Genomic DNA, 26,139 nt, shown 5'->3' with positions numbered 1-26,139 from the left:
CTCCTAGATGAGTTAGAGAGTTGGTTTTTAAACAGAATCAGGGGGAATTAAGTGATTTTCTAGAACATATGCTCACCTGAGCACTCATCCGTCCCAAAAAGAACATTTTCTCTCCGGAATCCGGATGATACGTGGCATCGTACAAGGCTTTGGCTCTCCATAACTCGTTGACTGTTAATTGATCACTAATTATCCCTTTCCGATAATTAGTCACAATTTCTCGACATGTTTCCTGTTGAGCAGCCGAAGAGAAGAGGGTAATAGGGTTGGTAGAGGAGAAGAAGTGCTTGGCGCGGCCTAGAAAACGTAGGACTGGGGGAAAGTTAGGCCATATAGAAAGTGGTAGAATTATCAGTATTATGTGCACTTAATTGATACAGAAAACGCGAACTTGAGTTTGGTGGCCTAGAAGTTCCGAGAAAAGTTAGGCCACCGTGTACCTGAATACGTGGATTGGTCCCATTTGAGTTTCGATATATCCGGAAGGATTTTTTGGTTTACAACCAGATTACTCATTTTTCAATTGTTCAAAATAATGGAAATTTTAGGATTTATGTGGAAATCTGGCTTGACATCAAAAAAAAAGAAATTCTGAAAAAATTGGGGCTCGCACTATTCATTTTTCATACAGAAAAGCGATTTCAATAAGAAGACATTTTTCAGGAAAATGGAGAAATTCGAATTTTCGGAGAATAATTCACAGAAAAATAGGGAAGCATTAAATTTCTGAAATCTAGAAAAGATTCTACACTTTTTGGTCTCTCTAGAAGCGCAGATATAGCCATTTGAAGTTCGGGAGGCTAGACGACGAGACACTCTAACTGTCTGCGTCTCTTTTTAACTTCAAGTACTCTTATTCAGTCAAAAAATCAGCTATCTAGGTCTTCTGGGAACCGAGATACAGCCGTTTGAAGCTCAGAAGAGACGCAGACAGTTAGAGTATCTCGCCGTATGTGGTTCTCACCTTCCAGACTTTGAATGATCATATCTCGGGTTCTAGAAGTGCTGAGAATTCGATTTTTGTCATAAAATGATTCCTGAATTACAGAAATTCGAAAATCCAAAAAAAGTAAAAATTTACTTCTAAATCAGCTCAGTCTCGCTAGTATTGATTTTTTGGACCAATTTGAAGCTAAAGAGATAGAAAATCTAGAAATACACAAAATCCAAAAAGAAGCAAGTTTCTAGCTCTTCTTCGGCGCGAGATATAGCTGTTCAAAGTTTGAAAAGACGCAGACAGTCAGAGAATTTCGTTGTCTGCGTATCTGGCCTCCGAAACTCTGAATGACTGTATCTCCGCTCCCAGACGTCCTAGGATTTTGATTTTTAGACCAATTCCAGGCTTTTTCTGATTTCCTCAAAACTCATTTAATTTCCTTTAATTCTCTGTTAAAATCACTTTTCTAGCTCTTCTAGAACGCGAGATACATCTTTTTGAAGTTCGAAGAGACGCAGACAGTCAGAGTGTGTCGTTGTCTGCGTCTCTTAAAATTTCAAACGCTTGTATCTCGGCTCCCAGGCGGTCTAGAAACTTGATTTTACCAGCAGATCGACGCTGAAAATTATAGGAATCTGAAGATATAAAGTTTTTCAGGACTCACCGGACGAGACATACTGCGTCTCTAACCTCCAAAACTTCAAACAGCTGTATCTCGGCTCTCAGGCGGCGTAGAAAGATGATTTTCAGACCGGATTAAAGAATATTTAGTGTATTTTCTGATACTAAATGCAATTTTTCGAATTTTTGAAATTTCATAATTTTACGCAGTGTGTCTCGTCGTCTGCGTCTCTAGCCTCCACAACTTCAAACGGCTGTATCTCGGCTCTCAGGCGGTCAAAGAATCTGGTTTTTGAACAGAATGAAAGGATATTTTTCTCATATTTTGAAGGTTTTCAAAGCGAAACTAACAACAATTCTTGATTTAACAATAATCAAAATTGTGGGTCTAGAGAGGATTCAAAAATCTGAGTTTTGAATTTCTAGTTTCTCTAGGAAACCTGTTGTTTTGTTCCAGACAGGAAAACAATGAAGGAATGAATGACGCAGGAAAAAAATGCCTTAAAAATGAATCATCCGAAATCATGGGACTTGAATATATGTACTTTTGATTCGCGCAGAATTCAAAAAATTGTGAAAAACAAAAATTCAAACAGGAAGAGAAGCCACGTCATCGTCGGAACAGGCGAAGCCGGAAAATTTGAAGATTTTAAGGTTTCGAAATTTTTTTTCCGCATTTTTTATAATAAAATTTTCGGCTAGTTCAGCTATCGCCCCCATTTTCCGATTTTTTTGGCTTGAATTCTCTGAAAATCTGAAATTACTTTTTTCAGATAAGAAAAATGGATAAATTTTGGATATTTTGGGTTTTCGGTTTTTGGAATTATGGGACAGATGCTCAAAATTTGACGGCGACGACTCCAAAAACTGTGGTAAGTGGTTTTTTTTTTAATTTTGAAATTTCTGATTTTCGAATTTTTTAGATTTTTTTGATTTTCCGAAAGTTTGGAATTTCTGAATTTCTGAATTTCTGAATTTCTGAATTTCTGAATTTCTGAATTTCTGAATTTCTGAATTTCTGAATTTCTGAATTTCTGAATTTCTGAATTTCTGAATTTCTGAATTTCTGAATTTCTGAATTTCTGAATTTCTGAATTTCTGAATTTCTGAATTTCTGAATTTCTGAATTTCTGAATTTCTGAATTTCCTAATTTTTTTTGAATTTTTGAAATTTCGGAGATTTCTAATTTTAGGAATTTAGGATTCTCTGGAATTTCAGACTTTTTAGAGATTTTTGAAATTCCTGGAATGTTTGAAATTTTCAGTTTTTCAGATCTTTCGGATTCTTCGATTTTCAGATCTTTTCAAATTTCATATTTCCTGATGTTTGGTGAACTTCGAGTTAAAGATTTTTGCACAAAAATTTTCAGAATCATCTTGAATTCCAGCTTTTCTCGAATTCCAAACTTTCCGATTTTTTTGTTCAAAAAAAATCGGATTTTCAGAATTTTCAGAATTTCAAAATTTTCAGATAAAAGTGGGAATTGCAGCTGCTCAAAAAACTCAAGCCACTTCAATTGGATTCAATATTTGTGGTGGTGCTCTTCCACTAGCAGAAGAATATTTACGAAAAAATGGATTCGTTGGGAATTTCGATTTTGAGTGAGTGCATATTTTTATTTTGGGTTTTTTGATGTTTCGGTTTTCCTTAATACCGTAAAACCTGTATTAGAAGGGCCTGCCTTTCTATTGTTCCTTTTTTCAAACCCCTCTCGGATGGCCCTTCTATTAGAGGGACCCTTCTATTATGCCCTTCTAATACAGGTTTTACGGTATTTGAAATTCTTGGAATTTTTGAATTTTCTGTTTTTTCCCCAATTTTTATGAAACGAAAAAAGTAAAAAAAACGGCTTTTCAAAATTGCATTTTTTCAAATCTAAAATTATAGAAATTCCAAACTATTGTGTACTTAAATGTTCACTTTTTTTCATGAATAATAACCAGTCGGTTTAGGCCCCTTCGGGGCTAAACCTCCTGGCTTCTGGTCGCCCTCCACCATCGCCCTTTCTGCCCACCACCCTTTTTTGAGGTGAAACCAAGGAACGTCTCCAGAAGACTTCAAAATCAAAATTTCGAAAAACCAAAAGTTCGGGCATCAACTAAGACACAATTCTGATCTATCTGTCAAGGTTTCAGCTTGATCGGTTAACTTTGAATGGGTGATAAGGTGCGCTACCTACACACGCACATACAGAATCTGGTGAATGTTATTAGTAATGATTTCAGAATTTTAATCCTTATCACATTTTTTTCGAATATTTTTCTACGCAAGTTTTGTTATTTTTCCGGATTCAGTGATCTTCGAATTTAAGGGACAAAAATGACTAATAGGGAAAATATGGAAATTTCGAATAATACAAAGAATCCTTAAAATATTGAAATTGTTCTGGATAGTAATTTCTAGAATTCTCAAAATTCTACATTTTATAGAAGACTGTTATCTGAAAATCTCAGAGAAAAAAAATTCTAGAAAATCAGATTTTATGGAGTTTCAGACATTATGAAGTAAAAATCGCAACTTTCCAAATCACGGAAAGTTCAAAGAAATAAAGATTTCAAAATTGACGAATTCAGAACTCCCCGTAAAAATTTCGAAAATTTTCAAGGAATCATGAGCCATTTCTGAAATTTCAGAACAAAAAGATCACAATTATTGATCTTTTGATTTAAAAAAATTCGTGATTTTTTCTTGAAAAAAAGTCTTCTTCTAATCTGAAATTTTGGAAAATCAGAACAAATGTTTTATGAGCAGAGAAATAATTTTTTTGGTTTCACTTTCAGATTTTATTCTAATTTTCGGAACGAATGTTTCATTCGGACCAAATCAGAAACGTTTGACTTTTTTTGAAATTCAGGAAATCCCAAAATTCCAGAGCCCCTTAATATATCTCTATAAATCCCAAATTTGCAGATATCACGTAGAATACACAGAATGTGATCTTGCCAGTACCATCCGTGCAGGACTCTACTTCATGCAGAACATCAGTGTAGACGTCATAATTGGACCACCGTGTTCCGAAGCTTTAAGATCCATGGCCACCCTTGGGACCCTTTACAAAAAGCCTGTGTTAGGGTGGGGATTTGTTAGTCAAAGCGATTTGGCTGATATGACGCGATTCCCGTATTTGGTGACAGTGTTGCCGACTTCGCAAACGTAAGTTCTTAGATGTTCGAATTTCTGGGTTGTCAACGATAATTTTGCAACAACAACCAAGTATCTAAAGCGCCTGGGAGTTGAGATAGCGCCTTTTGAAGAGACGCAGACAGTTTTCGTTGGCTTCGTTTCTTCAAATGATAATACCTCAGCTCCTGAGATAACTGGAAAGTTTATTTCTTTGAAACTCTGTTTCTCGCTTTCTGAGCTTTAATTTGGCACTTAAATCAAGTCTCTAGAATTTCTGGGAGCCGAGATACAAACGATTGCAGTTTTAAAGAGACGCAGAGAAACAGGGTGCCTCGTCGTCTCCGTCTCTCACCGTGCACACTTCAAAAGACTGTATCTCACGTTCCAGATGAGATAGAAAAGTGCTGTTTCACATACAATTGAAGGATATTTCGTGTATTTTGAGAATAACAAAAAATTTAGTTCGCGAGAGACGTCTCGTTGTCTGCGTCTCCAAATATTTGAAAGGGCGTATCTCGGATCCTAGAAGAGCTAGTATCTTAATCGTTTTAAACATTCTGTTACTGACTTCACGATCTTCTATTTGGTACAAAAATCAAGTTTCTACCTTCTCTAGAACCTGAGATACAATCATTTAGAGTTTGTGTACTAGAGACGCAGACGACGAGGCACTCTAACAAAACGCGTCTCTCTAAACTTCAAAAGACCGTATCTCGGTTCATCGTTGACATAGAAAATCAATTTTTGGAATGAAACTTATCTTGCAGTCTCGGCTACGCGACCAATCGACTTCTAGAAACCTACAAATGGGACAAAGTCGCTCTACTGTACTACAAATCGGATATCGATTACTGTCATGGAGTGATGAACGATGTGGAAGCGGCTTTAAATGATGCCACCTTATATTCGGTTCAAGTTGTGTTGAAAGCCGAACTAGACGTTGCTGATAACGAGACATCAAACGCGGTGATGAATTCGTTGAAGAGTCGAGTGAGAAGTGAGTAAAAGTGGCCTAGGAAAAGTTAGGCCACGACATACAATTTTCATTTGGTGAAAAAATAACGTTTCTAGCGATTCTAGAACCCAAGATATAGTCGTTCAAAGTTTAGGAAGTTAGAGACGCAGACAACGAGACACTCTAACTGTCAGCGTCTCTCCAAATTTCATAGCGCTGTATCTCGGCTCCCAGGCGGCCTAGAACTTTCAGTATTTTTCCGTCTGACCTAGTTTTTAATCTCCTTTTTTCTAGGCCACATTTCAATTTGTTACAGTTGTCCTCTGGTGTGCACAATTGGGCGGAGAGAAACGAGATTATATGATTCGAACGGCTCAGTTGGGTTTGGACAATCCGGAATATGTTCATGTGATGCTCTCCATGAGAAGTATCGGATTTGGTGTGCAGACGTTTGTGGGAAAAACCACTTGTAAGTTTAAAGGCGCATGCCTCAAAAACTAGAATAGCTAGAAAAAAGTGTTTAACTACAAAAATGTAGAGCATAAAATTTTACACATTTTATCAGTTAAAAACTTTTTGATTACTGCAAAACTAAGCAAAATATGCGCCTTTCAAGTTGCAGTAGAGAGAGAGAAACGACAGCGCTCTCGCTTCTCTGCGTCTCCCTCATCGGCTTTAAAGGCGCATATCTCAAAAACCAGGACAGCTAGAGAAATCTTGTAAATTGAAAAAATTTAGAACATAAAATTTTACATAATAATGTATACCTTTCAGTCAAAGAATCCGGCTTGACACCCGTCTGGGAAGCATTTTCAAATGTTAGCGATGGTTTGGAGCCTTTGGCGAAACAAGGAGCAACTAATATGCTAGTGGTAAGCATTTTTGGAAATTTTCGTTTTTTCTGATTTCTGGATCTCAGGTGGACCTCAGCAGTGACGTCAAAGACAAGGCCTATCTCCAATACATGCAAAAAAACATGGTCAGCTACACCCGATCGCCACCAATATCCTGTGCAACTCTTGAATGCACAAACGCCACGGCTTCTGGAATGGGAGCATACGCACGTCATCTGTTTGACGTCTTCTATTTATATGGAATCGGCTTGACGAGGTTGAATTCGACGAGTTCTGCAGTTTATGATGATATGGGAAAGTTCATACCGAACTTGGTGACTTCGTTTGATGGTGAGATGTTTGGAAATTTGGAAATTTTGTGGTCTAAAAAGTTGAAAAGTTAGGCCACGACAATTGGTGAAAAAATAAAGTTTCTAGCTATCCTAGGAGCCGAGATACGGCGATTAGAAACTTCAATGTCTGCGTCTCCTGTTGAAGTAAGAGACGCAGCGTTTCTCGTCGTCTGCATCTCTTCAAAACTTCGAACGGCTGTATCTCGGCTCCTAGGTGGCCTAAAAACCTGGTTTTTAAACTGAAGGAGAGCAAAATTTGTATGTTTTATGATGAGAGCGGAATTTCAATAAAAATTCTCCAAATATTGCTTGAGGATTATGAATTCTGAATAGTTTTCAAATTTCCGAATTTCTTATCTTTCCCTCTCTGATTTTTCGAAAAAAAATACCGGTTCTAGTTCTTCTAGAAGCCGAGATATTGCTGTTTGAAGTTTAGAAGAGACGCAGACAGTTAGAGTGTCTCGTTGTCTGCGTCTCTCACCTCCGAACTTGAAGCGCCTGTACAGAAATTCGAAAATCCAAAAAAAGTAAAAATTTACTTCTAAATCAGCTCAGTCTCGCTAGTATTGATTTTTTGGACCAATTTGAAGCTAAAGAGATAGAAAATCTAGAAATACACAAAATCCAAAAAGAAGCAAGTTTCTAGCTCTTCTTCGGCGCGAGATATAGCTGTTCAAAGTTTCAAAAGACGCAGACAGTCAGAGAATTTCGTTGTCTGCGTATCTGGCCTCCGAAACTCTGAATAACTGTATCTCCGCTCCCAGACGTTGATTTTTAGACCAATTCCAGGCTTTTTCTGATTTCCTCAAAACTCATTTAATTTCCTTTAATTCTCTGTTAAAATCACTTTTCTAGCTCTTCTAGAACGCGAGATACATCTTTTTGAAGTTTGAAGAGACGCAGACAGTCAGAGTGTGTCGTTGTCTGCGTCTCTTAAAACTTCAAACGCTTGTATCTCGGCTCCCAGGCGGTCTAGAAACTTGATTTTACCAGCAGATCGACGCTGAAAATTAGAGGAATCTGAAGATATAAAGTTTTTCAGGACTCACCGGACTTGTTTCCATAAATGCCAATTTATCTCGAATGCCACTTTATCAAGTATATGGATTGGATGAGAATTATGAGCAAATCTCACTGATGAATCTCACCTTCAACAATGGAACTACGGTAGCAGTAGGATTTTTTAGAAATTTTGTTTTTAGAGAATCCAATGAGTTTGAAACCTCTGAAATCCCGAAAGTTCCGAAAATTCCAGAATTTTTTAAAATTTGTAATTTTTAGGTTTCGAATTTTTCGATATTCTGGAATTTTCGAATTTTTGAAATTCTGGTTTTTCAAACATTAATTTTCGGAATCTCGAAAATTCCAAAATTCAGAGAATTTCGAAAATCCCAGAATTTCGAAAATTTCAGAAAATTCCATAAATCCCAAAAGTTTTAATAATTCGAAATTTTCAAAAATTCCAGAATTTCGATATATCCTGAATCTTTAAAAATTCCAGAATTTTGAAAAATTCGAAAGTTCCGAACTTTCGAAATTTTCATAAATTCTGAATATTCCAAAACTTCGAACATTTCCAAAAATTCCCAAAAATTCTAGAATATTGGAATCACAGAATTTTTGAATTTCAGAATTTCAGAATTTCAGAATTTCAGAATTTCTGGAATTCAGAATTTCAGAATTTTCCGAAAATTCTGAAATCCAAAATATCAAAAAACTTCAAATCTCCAAAATCACTTCTCAGTACATCTCTCTGAACTACAAAAACGAGTCTGTCGACGTTTGGCACTTCTGGAACAATATGAGACCGTTGGCCACGCCCCTTTGCGGATTTCTAGGGAAAAATTGTCCGATTCCATTTTGGGACCAATACCGAGTTTTGATTTTCGTGGGCGCCGGTCTTATCCTTTTAATGATCACCATGAATTTGATCTGCTTCTACTGTATGCTCAAAAACCGACGTGACGAGCAGGCGAGAATTAATTCCGAATGGCAGATCAGTTATGTGAAATTGAGAGAATTAGAGAAACAAAGAAAGGGGACCAGCAAACGGTCCATTCAATCGGGGCCATCGAATATTACCGGCGATTCGAGACAATCGACGGGAAGCGAGTTTTGTGAGAACTACACTGTTATGATGTACGAGAAGGATATGGTGTTAACGTGAAGTATCAATATATGAATTTAACAAAATCGGATATGGAAAAATATGCGAAATTGAGAAAGCTGGAACATGAGAATCTCAACAAATTTATCGGATTATCGATTGACGGATCTCAATTCATCTCGGTCACTAAACTATGTTCCAGAGGATCCCTTCAAGACATTCTGTCTCGTGGAAACTTCTCGATGGATTACTTTTTCATGTTTTGTATCATAAAGGATATTGCGGAGGTGGGTTTCGCGAAAACATGGAACTTCTAGGCCTTCTAAAAGCTGAGATACAGGCGCTTCAAGTTCGGAGGTGAGAGACGCAGACAACGAGACACTCTAACTGTCTGCGTCTCTTCAAATATTCTGACGGTAATATCTTGGCTTCTAGATGACCTAGAATATTGGTTTTTCTTGTAAAAGTCTCTTTTTTTTGAGCGGGAAATTTCTTTTTTAATTTTGAAATAGTAGCAAAATTTTCGAATATTGAAAAAGTTTTGCTTTTTAAAAAAATTTTTTTTGAAATCATAAAATTCACAGAATTTCCTTTAAGTTAGTCAAAAAACCAGGCTCCTAGACCATCTAGGAGTCGAGACATAGTCAATTGATGTTTTAAAGAGACGCAGTGTGTCTGCTTGTCTGCGTCTCTATCCTCCGAAACTTGAAATCGCTGCATCTCGGCTTTCAGATGGTATAGAAACTTGATTTTTGGTCTGATTCAGTTCCCAAGCACTGGGGAATCTAAAAATGTTAGTTCACAAAAATATGTAGAAAGGCTCTCTTGAAAATGTTCCAATTTCCCATAGTCTGCGCTTCAACTTGCTCCAAAAATCAACTTTCTAGCTCTCCTAGGAGCCGAGATCTAGCTCTTTGAAGAGACGCAGACAATGAATGAGTCTCGTTGTCTGCGTCTCTAGTACCCACGCTTTGAACTTGGTTTTCGGCACCAATTCAAAGGAAATTTTCCAGGGCATGAACTATCTCGCCAAATCGTTCCTCCGCCTTCATTTTTAATCCAAGTTACAGCTATTCGAAGTTTTGACATGCGCGGCGCGGTTGCCTAACTTTTTTCCAAGTGGTCCTAGTTTTGCAATTTGTACAGTATGCTACTGTAATAGTTTCAAATAAACCCTCTGAATTTCACTCCATTCCCTCCATCAGAAGCAAAGTTAGCCAGCCGCGACGCGAACGCGCCGCGTAGGTCAAAACTTTGAATAGCCCTAACTCTGCTCAAAATTGAGCCAGAAAACTGAAATTTTGTGTGCTCATTGAATCAGTTGATTTAATTGTGTTCAACAAGTTTCATGGTGCTCCAGACACTTTGAGCAAAGTTAGCCGCTACGCAACCGCAACGCATGAGTCCAAACTTCACATTGTTGTAACTTGGCTTAAAATTGGCTGATTTGAGTTCTGAAAACGGTCTCGAAGTGTTTTTCAAATTTTTATGTTTTTCTGACATTTCAGGGTCTCAACTTCCTTCACAAATCATTCCTCCGCCTTCATGGGAACCTCCGCTCGGCCACCTGTCTTGTAAATGACTCCTGGCAAGTAAAACTAGCAGAATTTGGAACCGACAACCTTCTCGAAGAAATCACCCCAACCAAGAAGCGTTTGATGTGGGCTGCGCCAGAAGTGCTACGTGGCTCACTTACAGTATCCCAAATGGATCCGAGTGCCGATGTGTACTCATTTGCAATCGTTGCCTCGGAGATTCTAACCAAAAAGGAGGCGTGGGATTTGGCGGATCGAAAAGAGACGTATGACGGTGAGAAGACCCTTAATCTTTTTTTGAAAAAAAGAAAATTCCAGAAATTCTCTACATCGTCAAAAAAGGCGGGTCATCTCCTCTACGTCCTGACATCATCACAGATGTGCCTGACGTCAATCCAGCTCTAATTGCATTGGTCAAGGACTGTTGGGCTGAGGATCCAGAGGATAGACCGAATTCTGAAAATATATGTGTTCAATTGAGAGATTTGATGCCAAAGTAGGAACAAAACCCAACTTCTAGTTCATCTAGCAGCCGAGATATAGCCACTTGGAGAGACGCAGACAACGAGACACACTGCGTCTCTGACCACGCCTGTATCTCGGATCCTAGAAGAACTAGAAATCTGATTTTTGAGCTGCGAACTTTTCAGAACAAAAACGAATCTAATGGATCATGTATTCAACATGCTCGAGGAATACACATCTACTTTGGAAGTCGAGGTGGAGGAAAGGACCAAAGAGTTGACATTGGAGAAGAAGAAGGCGGATATTTTGTTGAGCAGAATGTTGCCAAGGTATGATTTCTTCATTTTGCCACAAAAATCGAGTTTCTGGGGTTTCTGGAAGTTGAGATAGGGTCATTTGCGGTTTGAAGGCTAGAGACGCAGACAACATGACACTGAACTATTGAAACATTAGTTTTGAGCTATCAATTGGAAAAAGAACCAAGTTTCTAGCTACACTAAGAGCTGAGATACATTCATTCCAAGTTTTCTAGGTGAGAGACGCAGGCAGTCTCGTCGTCTGCGTCTCTTTGAGTGTCTAACAGTCTGCGTCTCTCCAAAACTTCAAATAGCGGTATCTCAGTTCCCAGGAGCCCTAGAAAGCTGATTTCTCGCGATAAAACTAATCTGATAACTTTCCTTTTTTTTCCATATAACTCCTAATCATAAATCCTAGAAAATCAGAAAAATTCCAGACAAGTAGCGGAACGCCTAAAAGCTGGTCAAACCGTCGAACCGGAGGGATTCGATTCAGTGACCGTATTCTTTTCGGATGTCGTCAAATTCACACAACTATCTCAAAAGTGTTCACCGTTTCAAGTGGTGAATTTGCTCAATGATTTGTACAGTAATTTTGATACAATCATCGAAGAGCACGGCGTTTATAAAGTCGAATCGATTGGTGATGGATATCTTTGTGTTTCTGGACTACCCACTAGAAATGGTTATGCACATATTAAGTGAGTTGTTTTGTCATTAGAGCGCGTTTGATGAAATTTGAGATTTTCAGACAAATCGTGGATATGTCCCTTCAATTTATGGAGTACTGTAGGAAATTCAAAATTCCACATTTGCCAAGAGAGCAGGTCGAATTAAGGATTGGTGTTAATAGTGGTAAGATTTTTGGACGTTTTTCAAATTTGTATGTTTCTGAAATTCAGAATTGCTGGAATTTAAAGATTCTGAAGTTCTGAGAATCTGGAATTCTGGATTTTGACTCCCCCCCCCCCCCAAATTTGAGGTCAAATAGAATTTTCGTATAATCATCATCATAAAATTGCAAAATCTAGACACAGATTTTGGCTTCTTTTCGGAAAATGTCTAATTTCGGGAAGTAGTGAATACGTGCAAATCCTTTAAGGTGCAAGATGTGAAATACGAGAAATTTTGTGTAGTTTTTGTGCACTACGACGAAATATGTCATCAGTATTAACGAAATTTGGAAGTTCCAGGAAATTCTTTTGAAAAAGCTGGACTTCTGAAATTCTGAAATTCTGAGATTCTGAGATTCTGAGATTCTGAGATTCTGAGATTCTGAGATTCTGAGATTCTGAGATTCTGAGATTCTGAGATTCTGAGATTCTGAGATTCTGAGATTCTGAGATTCTGAGATTCCGAGATTCTGAGATTCTGAGATTCTGAGATTCTGAAATTCTGAGATTCTGACATTCTGAGATTCTGAGATTCTGAGATTCTGAAATTCTGAGATTCTGAGATTCTGAAGATCTGGGATTCTGAAGAGTTGAATTCTGAGATTCTGAGATTCTGAGATTCTGAGATTCTGAGATTCTGAGATTCTGAGATTCTGAGATTCTGAGATCCTGAGATTCTGAGATTCTGAGATTCTGAGATTCTGAGATTCTGAGATTCTAAGATTCTGAGATTCTGAGCTTCTGGGATTCTGAGATTCTGAGATTCTGAGATTCTGAAGATCTGGGATTCTGAGATTCTGAGATTCTGAGATTCTGAGATTCTGAGATTCTGAAATTCTGAAATTCAGGAATACTGAAGTTCTGAAATTCTGGAAAGTTTTGAAATTTTGAAAACTTTGAAATTCTGAAAATACAAATTTAAGAAAATTCTGTTCTTGGAATCCCAATTTTTCGAAATTCAACATTCTCCAATTTTTTTGGTTTTTCGAGAAAAAACAACAATTATAGTAAATGTAAGATTTCTCTGAAAATGTCAAATTTACTACGCATTTACTATATTTTACTAGAAAAACAAAAATGAGCAATCGAAAAAAAATTTTTTTTGAACATAACATTTTTTGTCGGATATCTTTTTGATTCATGAACTGGAAACCAAAAAATTGAGAAAGACCAAAAAATATGAAAATTTGACAAAATTTCGTGTGTAATTTTTTGAACCGGAAATCCAAGAAAATGGAAAAAAATTGTGAAATTTTTTTTCAAAAAATTGAAACTTTCATATCTCAGTTAATTTGGGACCAATGAGAAATTTCAGACTTGGAAAATGTGTGAAAATTCATTTTCTACAACTTTTTAGTTTATAACTTTTTTCTAGCTTCTCTAGTTTTCGAGATATGCGCCTTTAAAGTTGTAAAGGAGAGAAGCGGCGACCATAAGAGAAACGCAGAGACGCTCGGCTTTAAAGGTGCATATCTCAAAAACTAGAATACTTATCAAAAAGTTGTAAATTGCAAAAATGTAGAGCACAAAATTTTACATAGAGTACAACTTGTAAATTTTGAGTAGCTACAAAACTGAGCAAGATAATAGCCTTCAAAGCCGTCAGGGAGACGCAGAGAGGCGAGAGCGCTCTCGTTTCTCTGCGTCTCTCCTAACTTTAAAGACGCATATCTCGGTTAGTTTTGCAGCTATTAAAAAAATTTAAAAACTGATATATGTGCAATCTTATGATCTTTCTTTTGGTAGTTTGCAGTTTTTTTATAGCTACTGTAGTTTGGAGAAATGCGCCTTTAAAGCGCACCCCCCCCCCCCCCCCCCCCAAACTGAAAGCAAGTTTTCAAGCGCTTATTTCTCTTTTAGTTTTCTAGCTATCCAAAAGCTGTAAACTGACAAAATATGAGAAATTTTAAGCGTAACTCGAATTTTAATATTTTCAGGACCCTGTGTTGCTGGTGTGGTCGGTTTATCAATGCCCCGTTACTGTCTATTTGGCGACACAGTGAACACTGCCTCGAGAATGGAATCAAACGGAAAAGCATCCCTTATTCATCTTTCTGCAGCCGCCCACTCTCTTCTCACCACCCATTATCCCCATCAATACGAAACAAATTCCCGGGGAGAAGTTATAATTAAAGGAAAAGGAGTTATGGAAACATTTTGGGTGCTTGGAGCCGCTGGAGACGTCGATGTGGTTAGTATGAGCAATCGGAGTACTCCACCAGTGACCAATGAGAGATGGGGAGGTGGTGCGAGGGCTCCAGAGGCTAGAAGCGTGTCTCCAGAAGTCAGAAGTGTCAGCTCGCATGGATCGAGGCCTGGAAGTCAGCATATGAATAATAATGATCCGTTGTATAGACAATATAAGATGGATAGTTTAAAAATCTGAAATGTGAAATTTTTGGGTTCTGAAAATTTTTGGAAATTTGAAATTTAGGATTTTTTGAAGCTAGAATCCTAGATTTTTAGAATCCCAGTTTTCAAAAAAATATGAATTTTCCATTTCTTATTTTTTGCTCATTTGTATATATTTCTGTATATTTTTATCTGAATTTTTTGAATAAAAATTGTATTCTACAGTTTCGATTTTTTATTTTTATTTTCTTTTTAAATTTTTGAGTTTCTGGAATATCTAACTTTGAATTTTCTAGAAAGTCCGATTTCAAATTCTGAATTTCTGAATTTCTGAATTTCTGAATTTCTGAATTTCTGAATTTCTGAATTTTTAAATTTCTGAATTTCTGAATTTCTGAATTTCTGAATTTCTGAATTTCTGAATTTCTGAATTTCTGAATTTCTGAATTTCTGAATTTCTGAATTTCTGAATTTCTGAATTTCTGAATTTCTGAATTTTTAAATTTTCCTAATTCTAAAATTTCTTCAAAAACATCAAAAATCAAAATTTCCCNTATTTTACACCAAAATTTCAAAAAGAAGCCCTAAATTTCCTCCAAAATGGTTTCAAATTATAAAAATCCCAATAGAAAAGGTTTAAAATTGACGAAAAAATTATAATCCTCCAATTAGGCTCCGCCCCCTTTTCCCAGCCCTCCTAGAAGTTTCTAATCCGGTTTTAAAATTCCAAGAAATTCCAAAAAAAGATTTTCTGATGCTAAAATGTGCTTAGCTAATTTGTGTATTATTTTTGGGCTAATTTTTTTGTTTCATCTTGGAAATTCACAGTTTCAGATTTCAAATGTGACAACTCCAAAAATAACGGTAAGTTCAGAAAACTGCTCATAACTTTTTCAGTTTTTAAGCTAACGTTCACATTTTGCACCATTCGAAAGCTCTTAAAATTTTACATTGGAATCTGTAAACAAATTTTAGATCCGTGTCGGAATCGCTGCCGCCCAGACCACCCAATCCGGTTCCATTGGTTGGTCGTCTTGTGGTGGTGCTGTACCGATAGCAGTACAGTACCTGCAGCAAAAGGGGATGTTGAAGGATTTTGATTTCGAGTGAGTTGTAAACCAAAAAAAATTGGGTTAATTATCTCCAAAATACAGGAAACCCCAAGTTTCCAGCTTTCCTAGAAGCCGAGATATAGGGATTTGAAGTTTCAAACGCTAGAGACGCAGACAACGAGGGAATTTAGTTGTCTGCGTCTTTCAAATAAAAAGCTGGGGGAATATGTAGATGTTAAGCTTTATTTCTGTACAAAAACAAACCACCTAGCTCTTCTAGGAGCCGAGATATAGCCATTTGAAGTTTCGGAGAGACACAGACAGTTAGGGTGTCTCGTTGTCTGTGTCTCCGGCTCTTTGCACTTTGTATCTCGACTCCAGGAAATGTGTCCAAAACGTTTTTTTTTGTAATTTCAAAATTTCCTAATTGAAAGGTACATGGCAATTTTGACAGTCCCTTTGTCACCCTTGATGACGTATAATGATCCCCATAAAGGAGCGGAGCTTCCCAATAAGGGGAATACCAATATAAAACACTAAATTTCAAGAGCGCAATAATATTCTGTCCAATAATCAGTGTTCTAGCACTTCTAGAACCCGATTTACAGTCATTTAGAGGTTAGAAGGCTAGACACGCAGACATCGAGACCCTCTAACTGTCTGCGTCTCTCACAACTTTAAACGCCCGTATCTCGACTCCTGGAAGTGCTAGAAGCATGATTTTCAAACCAGAGGCAAACTAAAACAATGCTAAACCACAGAATACCGGCGAAATCAATATTCTAGCTTTTCTGGGAGCCGAGATACGGTCGTTTTAAGTAGGGAGGTTAGAGACGCAGCGTGTCTCGTCGTCTGCGTCTCTCGTCTTCAGAACTTCAAACCACTATACTTCGGCTCCTAGATGGGTTAGAAACTAGATGTTTGAACTAAAATAAAATGTTTTTTCAGCGTCTCTAGCTTCATAAACTTGAAAAACTCAAAAACAACCTCAAGATTCTTCCAGATACATAATGGAATACACAGAATGCGACAAAGCGAGTGCCGTAAAAGCTGGACTCAAATTCATGAAGGACCTGAAAGTAGATGTAGTGATTGGACCGCCATGCGCCAAAGCTTTGGAAGTGATGGGAACACTTTCTGTGATCTACCAAAAATTAGTGTTGGCTTGGGGATTCGTCAGTGAGTCTCAATTGGCGGACACCTCGCGATTCCCATATGTGACGTCGGTTCAACCAACTGCACAGACGTAAGTAGGCGAAATTTAGAAGTTTGGTGTGAAGAAACCAACATTCTAGCTCTTTTAGAACCCGAGATATAGTCATTTGAAGTTCCAGAGGCTAGAGACACAGACAGCGAGACACTCTAACTGTCTGCGTCTCTTCGAAACTTCCGCTGCTTGTTGCTCGGCTTCTAGAAGAGCTAAAGAAGTGTTTTTTAAACAGAAATAGAGCTGAAAATTCAAAATTACAGTTCCGAAACAATTTTTCAAGTTTTTCAAGTTAAAAATTTTTCGAAATATAATTTTTTTTTTCAGAAAAGTTTTAGTTGATAAAAGTAAAAGAATCAAAATCTTACAAATTACAAAATATCACTTTTCTAGCATTCCTAAAAGTACATTTATTTGAAGTGTTTCGGAGAGACGCAGAAAGTTAGAGTGTCTCGTTGTCTGCGTCTCTCACCTCCATATTTTCAAATTGCTGTATCTCGGGTCCTGAATAAGCTAGAAACTCGATTTTTGTAGCAAAATTTTTCCTGAAATTCAGAATGTTCGAAAGTTAAAAAAAAATTCCCCTTTTGGATTTTTGGAAAATTTGAAAAAAAGACAGTTCTGAAAAATCGACAATTTTCAAAATACATATTTTTAGTTTTATTTCTGTGAAGAAATCAACTTTCTAGCTCTTCTAGAACCTCAGATATTGTCATTCATAGTTTTGAAGGTGAGAGACGCAGACAGCCAGACACTCTAGCTGTCTGCGTCCCTCACAAACTTCAAATGGCTGTATTTCGGTTCCTAGGACCACTAGAGTTTTGATTTTTCACGTTACTACCAAACTTTTTCCTGCAGGCTCGGCCAGGCGACCGCCAAAGTTCTGGAGCTCTACAAATGGGACAGAATTGCTCTTCTCTACTACTCGGATGAGCAAAACTACTGTCAATCGGTGGTTGATGACGTGGAAGCCACATTGAACGACCCGGATTCATTTCCGGTGAATATCGTATGGAAGGGACAATTGGAGTATACGAATGCGGCAGCTACGCGGTATACACTCAATGCGGTTAAATCGAGAGCGAGAAGTAAGTGGATTTTTTTCAGTATTCTTTTTGAATAAAAAATATAGACGATTTCCATTAATTTGATTTTAAAAAAAATCAAGTTTCTAGCTATGCTAGGAGCCGAGATATGGCCGTCTGAAGTTTGGAGAGACGCAGAGAAGCGAGAGCGCTCTTGCTGTCTGCGTCTCTCCGGTTTTTTTTTTGAAGCGCTGTATCTCGGCTTCTAGATAATATAGAAACTTGGTTTTTGGACCAAAATTAAGCTGGAGAAATGGGAAATTTGGAAATAACAAAAAATTTGGGCATTTTCCAAGTTTTAACAAAAAAAAAGGCATTTTTAGATCATCATGCTCTAATACAAAAAAATGAAAATAAATGAATTCTCAGCAAAATCCCATCAATTTAGTGCAAAAATCAAGTTTCTAGACCGCATGGGAGCCGAGATACAACGATTCCAATTTGGAAGAAAGACGCAGACAACGAGACACTCCGACTGTCTGCGTCTTACCAGAGTTTGAAAGCGCTGTATCTCAGCTCCTCGGAAAGCTAGAAATTTGATTTTTGAACTGAATTGAAGCTGAAAAAATTGGAAATTCAAAAATGACCAAAAATCAGAATTTTTTGAAAAAAAATTCAGAAAAAAACTGTTTATTTCCAATTCTTGCTATTGAAACATGATAAATCAGGAAGTATTCGGAAAACAAAACGAATCAGGGCTTTAGCATTTTTAGGAGCCGAGTTATGGTCATTTGAAGTTTTGGGGGCTAGAGACGCAGACAACGAGACGCTCTAACTGTCTGCGTCTCTTCTAAACTTCTAGCGCTCATATCTCGGGTTCCAGAAAAGCTAGAAATCTAAACTTTTTTCTGATCTTTATACTTTTAAACTTCTCATAATTTAAGCATCAGATAAATACAAAAATCATATTCTCAGCACAATTTTCAGCAAAGTTACAGCTTTTCGAAGTGAGCTAGAGACTCAATTTTTCTATGTAAACTCAAAAATTTTCCAGTAATCCTATTCTGTGCAATTGCCGGGCCCGAAAAACGTGATTATCTTATCAAAATCGGTCAAGAGAATATGATATCCAATGACTATGTGCATGTGTTGCTCACCATGAGAAGTATCGGGTATGGAGTACAGTCAGCGGTGGGCAAAAAGACTTGTGAGTATTTTTTATATAATTTTTTGATTTTCCCACACTGTCTGAAACTCCATATTTGTCTAAAACTTAGGGATATTTTGATAAGATAATCCCGATTTTTCGGAGTCAAAGTTTTTTTTTTTCAAAAAATTTTTTTTCCAAATTTTTTCCTCCGTATCTCAGCTCAAAATTTAGCTAGAGCCGCAATTTTTTTTGTGAAATCTTCCAAATCTTACAGTAATCCTATTCTGTGCGATTTCCGGCCCTGAAAAACGTGATTATCTTATCAAAATCGCCCAAGAGAACATGACCACAAATGAATATGTGCATGTTCTGCTCACCATGAGAAGTATTGGGTATGGAGTGCAGACGAGTGTGGGAAAGAAGACATGTGAGATAATAAGGGGTAATTAGAGGGGTAATTAAGCTATTTTTCAGTCAAAAATGGTCTCACACCACTCTGGGAGTCGTTCAGTGCTAATCCGGATGGCAATGAGAGTATGGCGAAGAAAGCGGCGGAGAAGATGTTGGTGGTTAGTTTTTGGGAGGATATCTTCTAAACTAGAAGAACTAGATAGAAGATGTAAATTACGACAATGTAGAGCATAAAACTTTACATTAGACTCAATTTTGAAAATATAGAAAGCGACAAAACTAACCAAGATATCCGTCTTCAAAGTCAGGAGAACCACAGAGAAACGAGAGCACTCTCGCTTCTCTGCGTCTCTTTCAGCTTTAAAGGCGCATATCTCCAAAACTGAGAAAGCTATCAAAAACCTTTAAATTACAAAAATGTGAAACATAAAATTTTATGTCAGACACGACTCTTAGAGCTAACAGAGAAGCAGAGAAGAGTAGCCGGCTTTAATGGCGCAAATCTCGGAAACCAAGACTGCTATAAAAAATAGTCCAATTACAAAAATGTGAACCATGAAATTTCACATAAAATGCAATTTTAAGTTTTCAAATAGCTTCAAAACTAAGCAAGATACAAGTGCCTGAAAATCAGCCCGAGCTTGAAGGCACAGAGAAACGAGAGAACTCGGCTTTAAAAGCGCATATCTCAAAAATCAAAGAAGCTATCAAAAAAAACTGTTTCTTACAAAATTGTGCAGCATAAAATTGTACACCTCTCAATTTTTGAATTTTCGTAATAGCTTTAAAACTAAGAGAGATATGAGCCTTTAAAGCTATGAGAGGCGCAGAGAAACGAGAGCTCTCACGTTTCTCTGCGGCTCCTTAAACGGCGCATATCTCAGAAATTAGAAAAGCTAGAAGAAAGTTGTAAACTAAAGAAATGTAAAAAATATAGTTTAGCATATTTTCCAAGTTTAAACATTTTTATAGGCCCAAAATGAACCGAGATATAGACATTCTTCCAGATCGACATAAACAGTGATGTGCAGGACGCGGAGTTTCTGCAGTACTTTACAAAAAACGCTGCAGACGCTGTGAGAAGTCCGCCGATGAACTGTAACTCGTCTGCATGTGTGAATGCGTCGTCCGCTTCGATGGGTTCCTATGCACGTCATCTGTTTGACGTCTTCTACTTGTATGGACAGGCAGTGGACAAATTGAATACGACGGATCCGAATATTTACAATGATTTGGATTATTTAGTGCCACAGTTGATGACCAGTTTTGATGGTTAGTTGGAACTATTTTCCGGGAACTTTTGAAAATTAAAAGTTCCCAAAATTTCCAGGAATGACGGGTCGTGTCCAAATCAGCAAGACTCTCTACCGTGTCCCCTTCTATCAGCTATACGGTCTGGATGCTGATTACGAGCAAATCCCACTAATCAATATGACATTTTTCAACGCCTCCTCGGTAATTGTACTGTTTTTTGACCCATTTTTTAGTATTGCTCATCTTAAATATTTCCAGACAATGTCCCTTGGCTATTCCGACGAGAACAAATCCGTTTGGCACTTTTGGGGCAATCAGAGACCGCTGGACACCCCGATTTGCGGATTTTCCGGGAGAAATTGCCCAATCAAGTTCTGGGATCAATATGGAGTATTGATTTTTGTCGCTGGCATTGTAATCCTCTTCCTAGTACTAATTATCATAATTTGTGCTGGTTGGATAGTGAGAAATCGGAAATTGGAGCAGGAACGACAGAATTCCGAATGGCAGATTCCTTCGATTAAACTTCAGATTCCGGAGAAACGAAAAACGGAAAACTCAAAAAGATCCATCAACTCAGGACCTTCTACAGTAACCGGGGATTCTAAAATGACTGGAGAGGGCCTGTACGGTTTCCATGAGAATTATACGGTACTGATCTATGAGAAGGATTTGGTCCTGACCACTAGACACCATGGAATTTCTTTAAATTCAATGGAGAAGGAGAAATATGCGAAATTGAGAAAGCTGGATCACGACAATTTGAACAAGTTCATTGGATTGTCGATTGATGGACCGCTATGGATCTCGGTTTGGAAGATGTGCTCCAGAGGATCACTTCAGGATATCATATCTCGTGGGAACTTTTCGATGGATGGCTTTTTCATGTTTTGTATTATTAGGGATATCGCGGAGGTGAGTTTGGTGAAATAATGAGGTTTCTAGGCCGCCTGGGAGCCGAGATATGGTCCCTTGAAGTTTTTGAGAGACGCAGCCAGTTAGGCTGTCTCGTTGTCTGCGTCTCTCACCACCAAATATAAAAATGGCTGTATCTCGCGTTCTAAAGGTGCTAGGAAATTGATTTTTGGTCAGAAAAAGTTGAGATAAAGATTTTTATTTAAAAATATGCTAAATTTGGTCTTTTTCAACAAAAAAACATTTTGGAAATTTTTTGGAAGTTTTGAGAGAATATCTTTGTTAGAATCTGAAAATTCTGGTTTTGATCTTTATTTTCGCGCAAAAATGAATGTTGTAGACCTCCTGGGAGCCGAGATATCATCATTTATATCTTGTAAGGCGAGAGACGCAGACAACGAGACACTCTAACTGTCTGCGTCTCTCCAAAACTTCAAACCACTGTATCTCGCGTTCTAGATGTGCCAGAAAGTTGATTTTTGATCAGAATTAAAGCTAGCCGAATGTGCGAAATTTAGCCAGAAGTTCAACTCTTTAAGAGCAATTTGAGACAAGTTATGCTCATTCAAAACTTGACCCACGCGTCGCGGCGGCTTAACTTTTTTTCAAGTGGGCTTAGAGCTTTGAAATTCACTCACAGTGCTACTGTAGAAATTTTCAATAAACTCTCAAATTTTCATTCCATTCCCTCCATCCTGAACGAAATTAGCCAGCCGCGACGCGACCGCAGCGCGTAGGTCAAATTTCAAAACAGCAATAACTTGGCTCAAAATGATCCCAAAAAGCTGCAATTTTGCACGCATACTGAAATAGTTGGATAGATTAATCTCAACACGATTCATGGTGCTACGAGCGTTTCGAGCAACGTTAGGCGCTACGCAACCGCGACGCAACCGCGACGCAAGGGTCTGCAACGCAAGCAAACTTTAAACCGCTGTAACGTGGCTTAAAATGGATCGATTTGAGATCTGAAAATTGCTTTGTAATTCTTATGAAGTCGTGCAATCAACTTGTTAATTTTCAGGGTCTCAACTTCCTTCACAAATCGTTCCTCCGCCTTCATGGAAACCTCCGTTCCGCCACCTGCCTTGTAAACGATTCCTGGCAGGTAAAACTCGCAGAATTCGGAATGGATGACCTTCTCGAAGAGCACACACCAACAAAACGACGTCTTCTATGGGCAGCTCCAGAAGTGCTACGTGGCTCACTTACAGTATCCCAAATGGATCCGAGTGCCGACGTGTACTCATTTGCAATTGTTGCTTCGGAGATTTTAACGAAACGGGAGGCGTGGGATTTTGCGAATAGGAAAGAGGGCGCGGATGGTAAGCTAAATCCTTTTAGAACCTTATAATTGAACTCATTCAGAAATCCTCTACATGATCAAAAAGGGCGGAGCCAGAGCAGTCCGCCCGGAGCTCATTCCTGATGCAGAAGTCAGTCCATCTCTATGCACTTTGGTCAAGGATTGTTGGTCGGAAGTTCCTGAGGACCGCCCGAAAAGTGAGCAGATTTGTAAGCTGCTCTTCGAAATGACACCAAAGTAAGATTTTCTGTTTGTCCGGATGTCCACAAATAGATTGCAGAGCCAATACAAATCTAATGGATCATGTATTCAATATGCTTGAGGAATACACAACTACACTGGAAGTAGACATTGAGGAGAGAACCAAAGAATTGACATTGGAGAAGAAGAAGGCGGATATTTTGTTGAGCAGAATGTTGCCGAAGTGAGTATCTTGAAAACTAGAAAAGTTAGCAAAAATTGGTCAACTGTAAAATTGTTACGCATAAAATTCTACACATTGTTCACTTTTGAAAACATTAATAGCTCAGAAACTAAACGAGATATGCGCCTCTAAGCAGGCAGAGAAACGAGAGCGCTCTCGTTTCTCTGCGTCTCTCGAAAACTTTAAATCACTGTATCTCAGCTCCTAGGCGGCCTAGAAAACTGATTTTAGCGCCAAAATGAAGTTGATCGTTTGCTATATATTTTTAAATATTTAATCTAAAATAATAAATTTAGACAAAAAATATTTTTTGTTCGCAATTCTTGGGAATGTTCATTTTTGGCTAGAATTTGAAAACTTGTGTTTTGAGCTCTATTTTTTCACAAAAACAAATGCTTTAGATCTACTGGGAGCCAAGTTATGGTCATTTGCAGCTTATAGGGCTAGAGACGCAGACAACGAGAGCCCTCTCGCTTCACTGCGTCTCTCGAAAACTTTAAATCACTGTATCTCAGCTCCCAGGCGGCCTAGAAAACTGATTTTTGCGCCAAAAAAAAGCTGATGACTTACCAAGTTTTCTAATATATATTCCCAAAATTTGACAAATTCCAGACAAGTAGCGGAACGCCTAAAAGCTGGTCAAACCGTGGAACCGGAGGGATTCGATTCAGTGACCGTATTCTTTTCGGATGTCGTCAAATTCACACAACTATCTCAAAAGTGTTCACCGTTTCAAGTGGTGAATTTGCTCAATGATTTGTACAGTAATTTTGATACAATCATCGAAGAGCACGGCGTTTATAAAGTCGAATCGATTGGTGATGGATATCTTTGTGTTTCTGGACTACCCACTAGAAATGGTTATGCACATATTAAGTGAGTTGTTTTGTCATTAGAGCGCATTTGCTGAAATTTGAGATTTTCAGACAAATCGTGGACATGTCCCTTCAATTTATGGAATACTGTAGGAAATTTAAAATTCCACACTTGCCAAGAGAGCAGGTCGAATTGAGGATTGGTGTTAACAGTGGTGAGAGAGATACAAAGGCTCCTAACTCTGTAAAATTTATAACTTTCCAGGACCCTGCGTAGCTGGTGTGGTCGGTTTGTCGATGCCCCGTTACTGTCTATTCGGTGACACAGTGAACACAGCCTCCAGAATGGAATCAAATGGAAAACCATCTCAAATCCATATGTCAGAAGCGGCTCATTCTCTTTTAACCTCTCATTATCCCCACCAATATGAGACTAGTTCTCGAGGAGAGGTTATAATTAAAGGGAAAGGAGTTATGGAAACATTTTGGGTTCATGGAAAATCTCAGGACATGGCTTCAATGAGTACTAGAACCACTCCACCGGTCACCGATGAGAATTGGCCACCACATTTTAAGGATGAGCAATCGAAGCGAGCAAAGACACCGTACCCGGAGAGAATTTCTAGTGCCAGTCATAAGAATAATGACACCTTGAAAGTTAAATATTGATTTTTCTCTCTTTTTTGCCTATTTTTTGATGTATCATATGAAATAAACCAATTTATCTTGAAAACTAAGCTACCTGTCAAAAAGATGTCAACTACAAAAGTGTAGATCATCAAATTTTACTTCTTTCTCTTGTTTTCAGATTTTTGATAGCTTTAAAACTGTTCAAGATAAAAGCGTTTGAAAAACGTATCCCTCTTCCTTCCCACTTCCCTCGCTTTTCTATACGCCTTCCACTTATCTCTCCTCCCGTGTCCTCGGTAGTATAGTGGTGAGTATCCGCGTCTGTCACATGCGAGACCCGGGTTCAGTTCCCGGCCGGGGAGAATCGTTTTTTTTTCCTTGTTTCCCCTTTTTGTATCGTTTTGGTACATGAATAACAAGAGTTTTTGGCAGTTTTTAGGCCAATTATTTGATATATCTCCTTTCATTTTAGGATTAGCTCAACATTTTCATCTTTTTTTAGTTATGTAAAATGTCATTTTCAAAATGGAAACCCTTCTAAAAGACCTTCTTGGAACCTTTAATAAACGTCATCTGGTCGAGAAGACCTACAAAATTCTGCCCACGAATTCCCCAAGAAAAATCCTTATTTTTCGTAGATCTCAGCCATCTAGATGACCCAGCTACTCCGTTTTCTTCTAATTTTATCGATTTTTTGCGATTTTTCGCACTCTCAACGACCTACGATTCGAGTTGGAATAGCTGCAGCGCTCAAAACTCAAAATGGGTCGATTGGATGGGCTTATGCAGGTGGTGCAGTACCGTTAGCACTTCAATACCTGAAGAGTCATGGATTTGTGAAGGATTTTGATTTTGAGTAAGTTTTTTTTTTGTATTTAGAATGATAGGAAATTTAAGACTACACAGAACACAAAAAGAATCAACTTTCTAGCTTATCTAGGAGCTGAGATACAGTCATTATATGATATTAAGGTGAGAAACGCAGACAAAGAGACACTCTAATTGTCTGCGTCTCTCACCCCCAAAACTCGGAACCGCTGTATCTCGGATCCTAGAGATTCTAGAAAACCGGTTTTTGGACAGAAATAGAGCTCAAAGCATAACGTTTCATGTGCTAGCTAAAAATGTAAAAAATTCTTAAGTTTCGAAAAAAAAGTTTTTTGAAAACACCAAATTTTTATGGATTTTCTGAAAATCTCTAATGCAAGGTTTTTCTGTCAAAAAACCAACTTTCTAGCTCATCTAAGAGCTCAGATACAGCCATTTCAAGTTTTGGAGGTCAGATACGCAGACAACGAGACACACTGCGTCTCTCGCACTGTATGAGAGACGCAGACGTCTGAACTTCTTATGGCTGTATCTCAGCTTATAGAAGTGCTAGAAAGTTGGTTTTGAACAGAAATGAAGCTCGAAATGCACATCACCAGATTCTAGCTGAAAATATTGAAAAAGGGCAATTTTTCTGCAAAAAAAAATTGA

General features: G+C 37.9%; 5 protein-coding genes and 1 non-coding gene across 6 annotated transcripts in view; 4 read left to right on the top strand and 2 right to left on the bottom strand.

The window, feature by feature from the left end:
- The window catches only part of Cbr-sfxn-1.2, a gene marked incomplete at both ends in the record, with an annotated part of 81,266 nt that overhangs the window by 7,696 nt on the left and 47,431 nt on the right, over positions 1 to 26,139 (bottom strand). The window lies entirely within an intron of this gene.
- The window catches only part of Cbr-gcy-1, a gene marked incomplete at both ends in the record, with an annotated part of 89,932 nt that overhangs the window by 21,332 nt on the left and 42,461 nt on the right, over positions 1 to 26,139 (bottom strand). The gene's annotated exons all lie outside the window — the stretch shown is intronic.
- Positions 2,341 to 14,505, top strand: CBG25458 (the record flags this gene model as incomplete). Its single annotated transcript, XM_045241715.1, has 17 exons — positions 2,341 to 2,430; positions 3,030 to 3,160; positions 4,470 to 4,712; positions 5,450 to 5,679; positions 5,954 to 6,106; positions 6,412 to 6,509; positions 6,557 to 6,861; positions 7,858 to 7,996; positions 8,568 to 8,986; positions 9,046 to 9,217; positions 9,932 to 9,958; positions 10,439 to 10,739; positions 10,784 to 10,961; positions 11,116 to 11,259; positions 11,664 to 11,927; positions 11,978 to 12,081; positions 14,057 to 14,505. 17 exons carry the CDS (start codon positions 2,341 to 2,343, stop codon positions 14,503 to 14,505), a joined length of 3,447 nt encoding a protein of 1,148 aa, XP_045097980.1.
- Positions 15,234 to 24,699, top strand: Cbr-gcy-5 (the record flags this gene model as incomplete). The annotated part of the gene is made up of 19 exons (XM_045241714.1): positions 15,234 to 15,335; positions 15,447 to 15,577; positions 16,527 to 16,769; positions 17,589 to 17,818; positions 17,899 to 17,909; positions 18,282 to 18,298; positions 18,484 to 18,518; positions 18,700 to 18,762; positions 18,810 to 18,962; positions 19,180 to 19,332; positions 19,380 to 19,474; positions 20,324 to 20,588; positions 20,647 to 21,485; positions 22,510 to 22,810; positions 22,854 to 23,028; positions 23,072 to 23,215; positions 23,828 to 24,091; positions 24,142 to 24,245; positions 24,296 to 24,699. The coding sequence occupies 19 exons, from the start codon at positions 15,234 to 15,236 to the stop codon at positions 24,697 to 24,699; spliced, it is 3,729 nt and encodes a 1,242-aa protein (XP_045091728.1).
- CBG28943 lies at positions 24,951 to 25,022 on the top strand. The gene has a single exon. It is a non-coding gene (tRNA).
- Positions 25,314 to 26,139, top strand: part of Cbr-gcy-4 — a gene marked incomplete at both ends in the record, with an annotated part of 9,940 nt that continues 9,114 nt past the window's right edge. The window contains one exon of the mRNA XM_045241713.1: positions 25,314 to 25,516. Coding sequence (XP_045091727.1) covers positions 25,314 to 25,516 — 203 coding nt within the window. The remainder of the gene's footprint in view (positions 25,517 to 26,139) is intronic.

Source organism: Caenorhabditis briggsae, assembly GCF_000004555.2.
Source record: "Caenorhabditis briggsae complete genome, chrII, whole genome shotgun sequence".
NCBI lineage: Eukaryota > Metazoa > Nematoda > Chromadorea > Rhabditida > Rhabditidae > Caenorhabditis > Caenorhabditis briggsae.
Note: the sequence above shows the minus strand (reverse complement) of the source record. Positions and strands in the feature narration are given on the sequence as shown.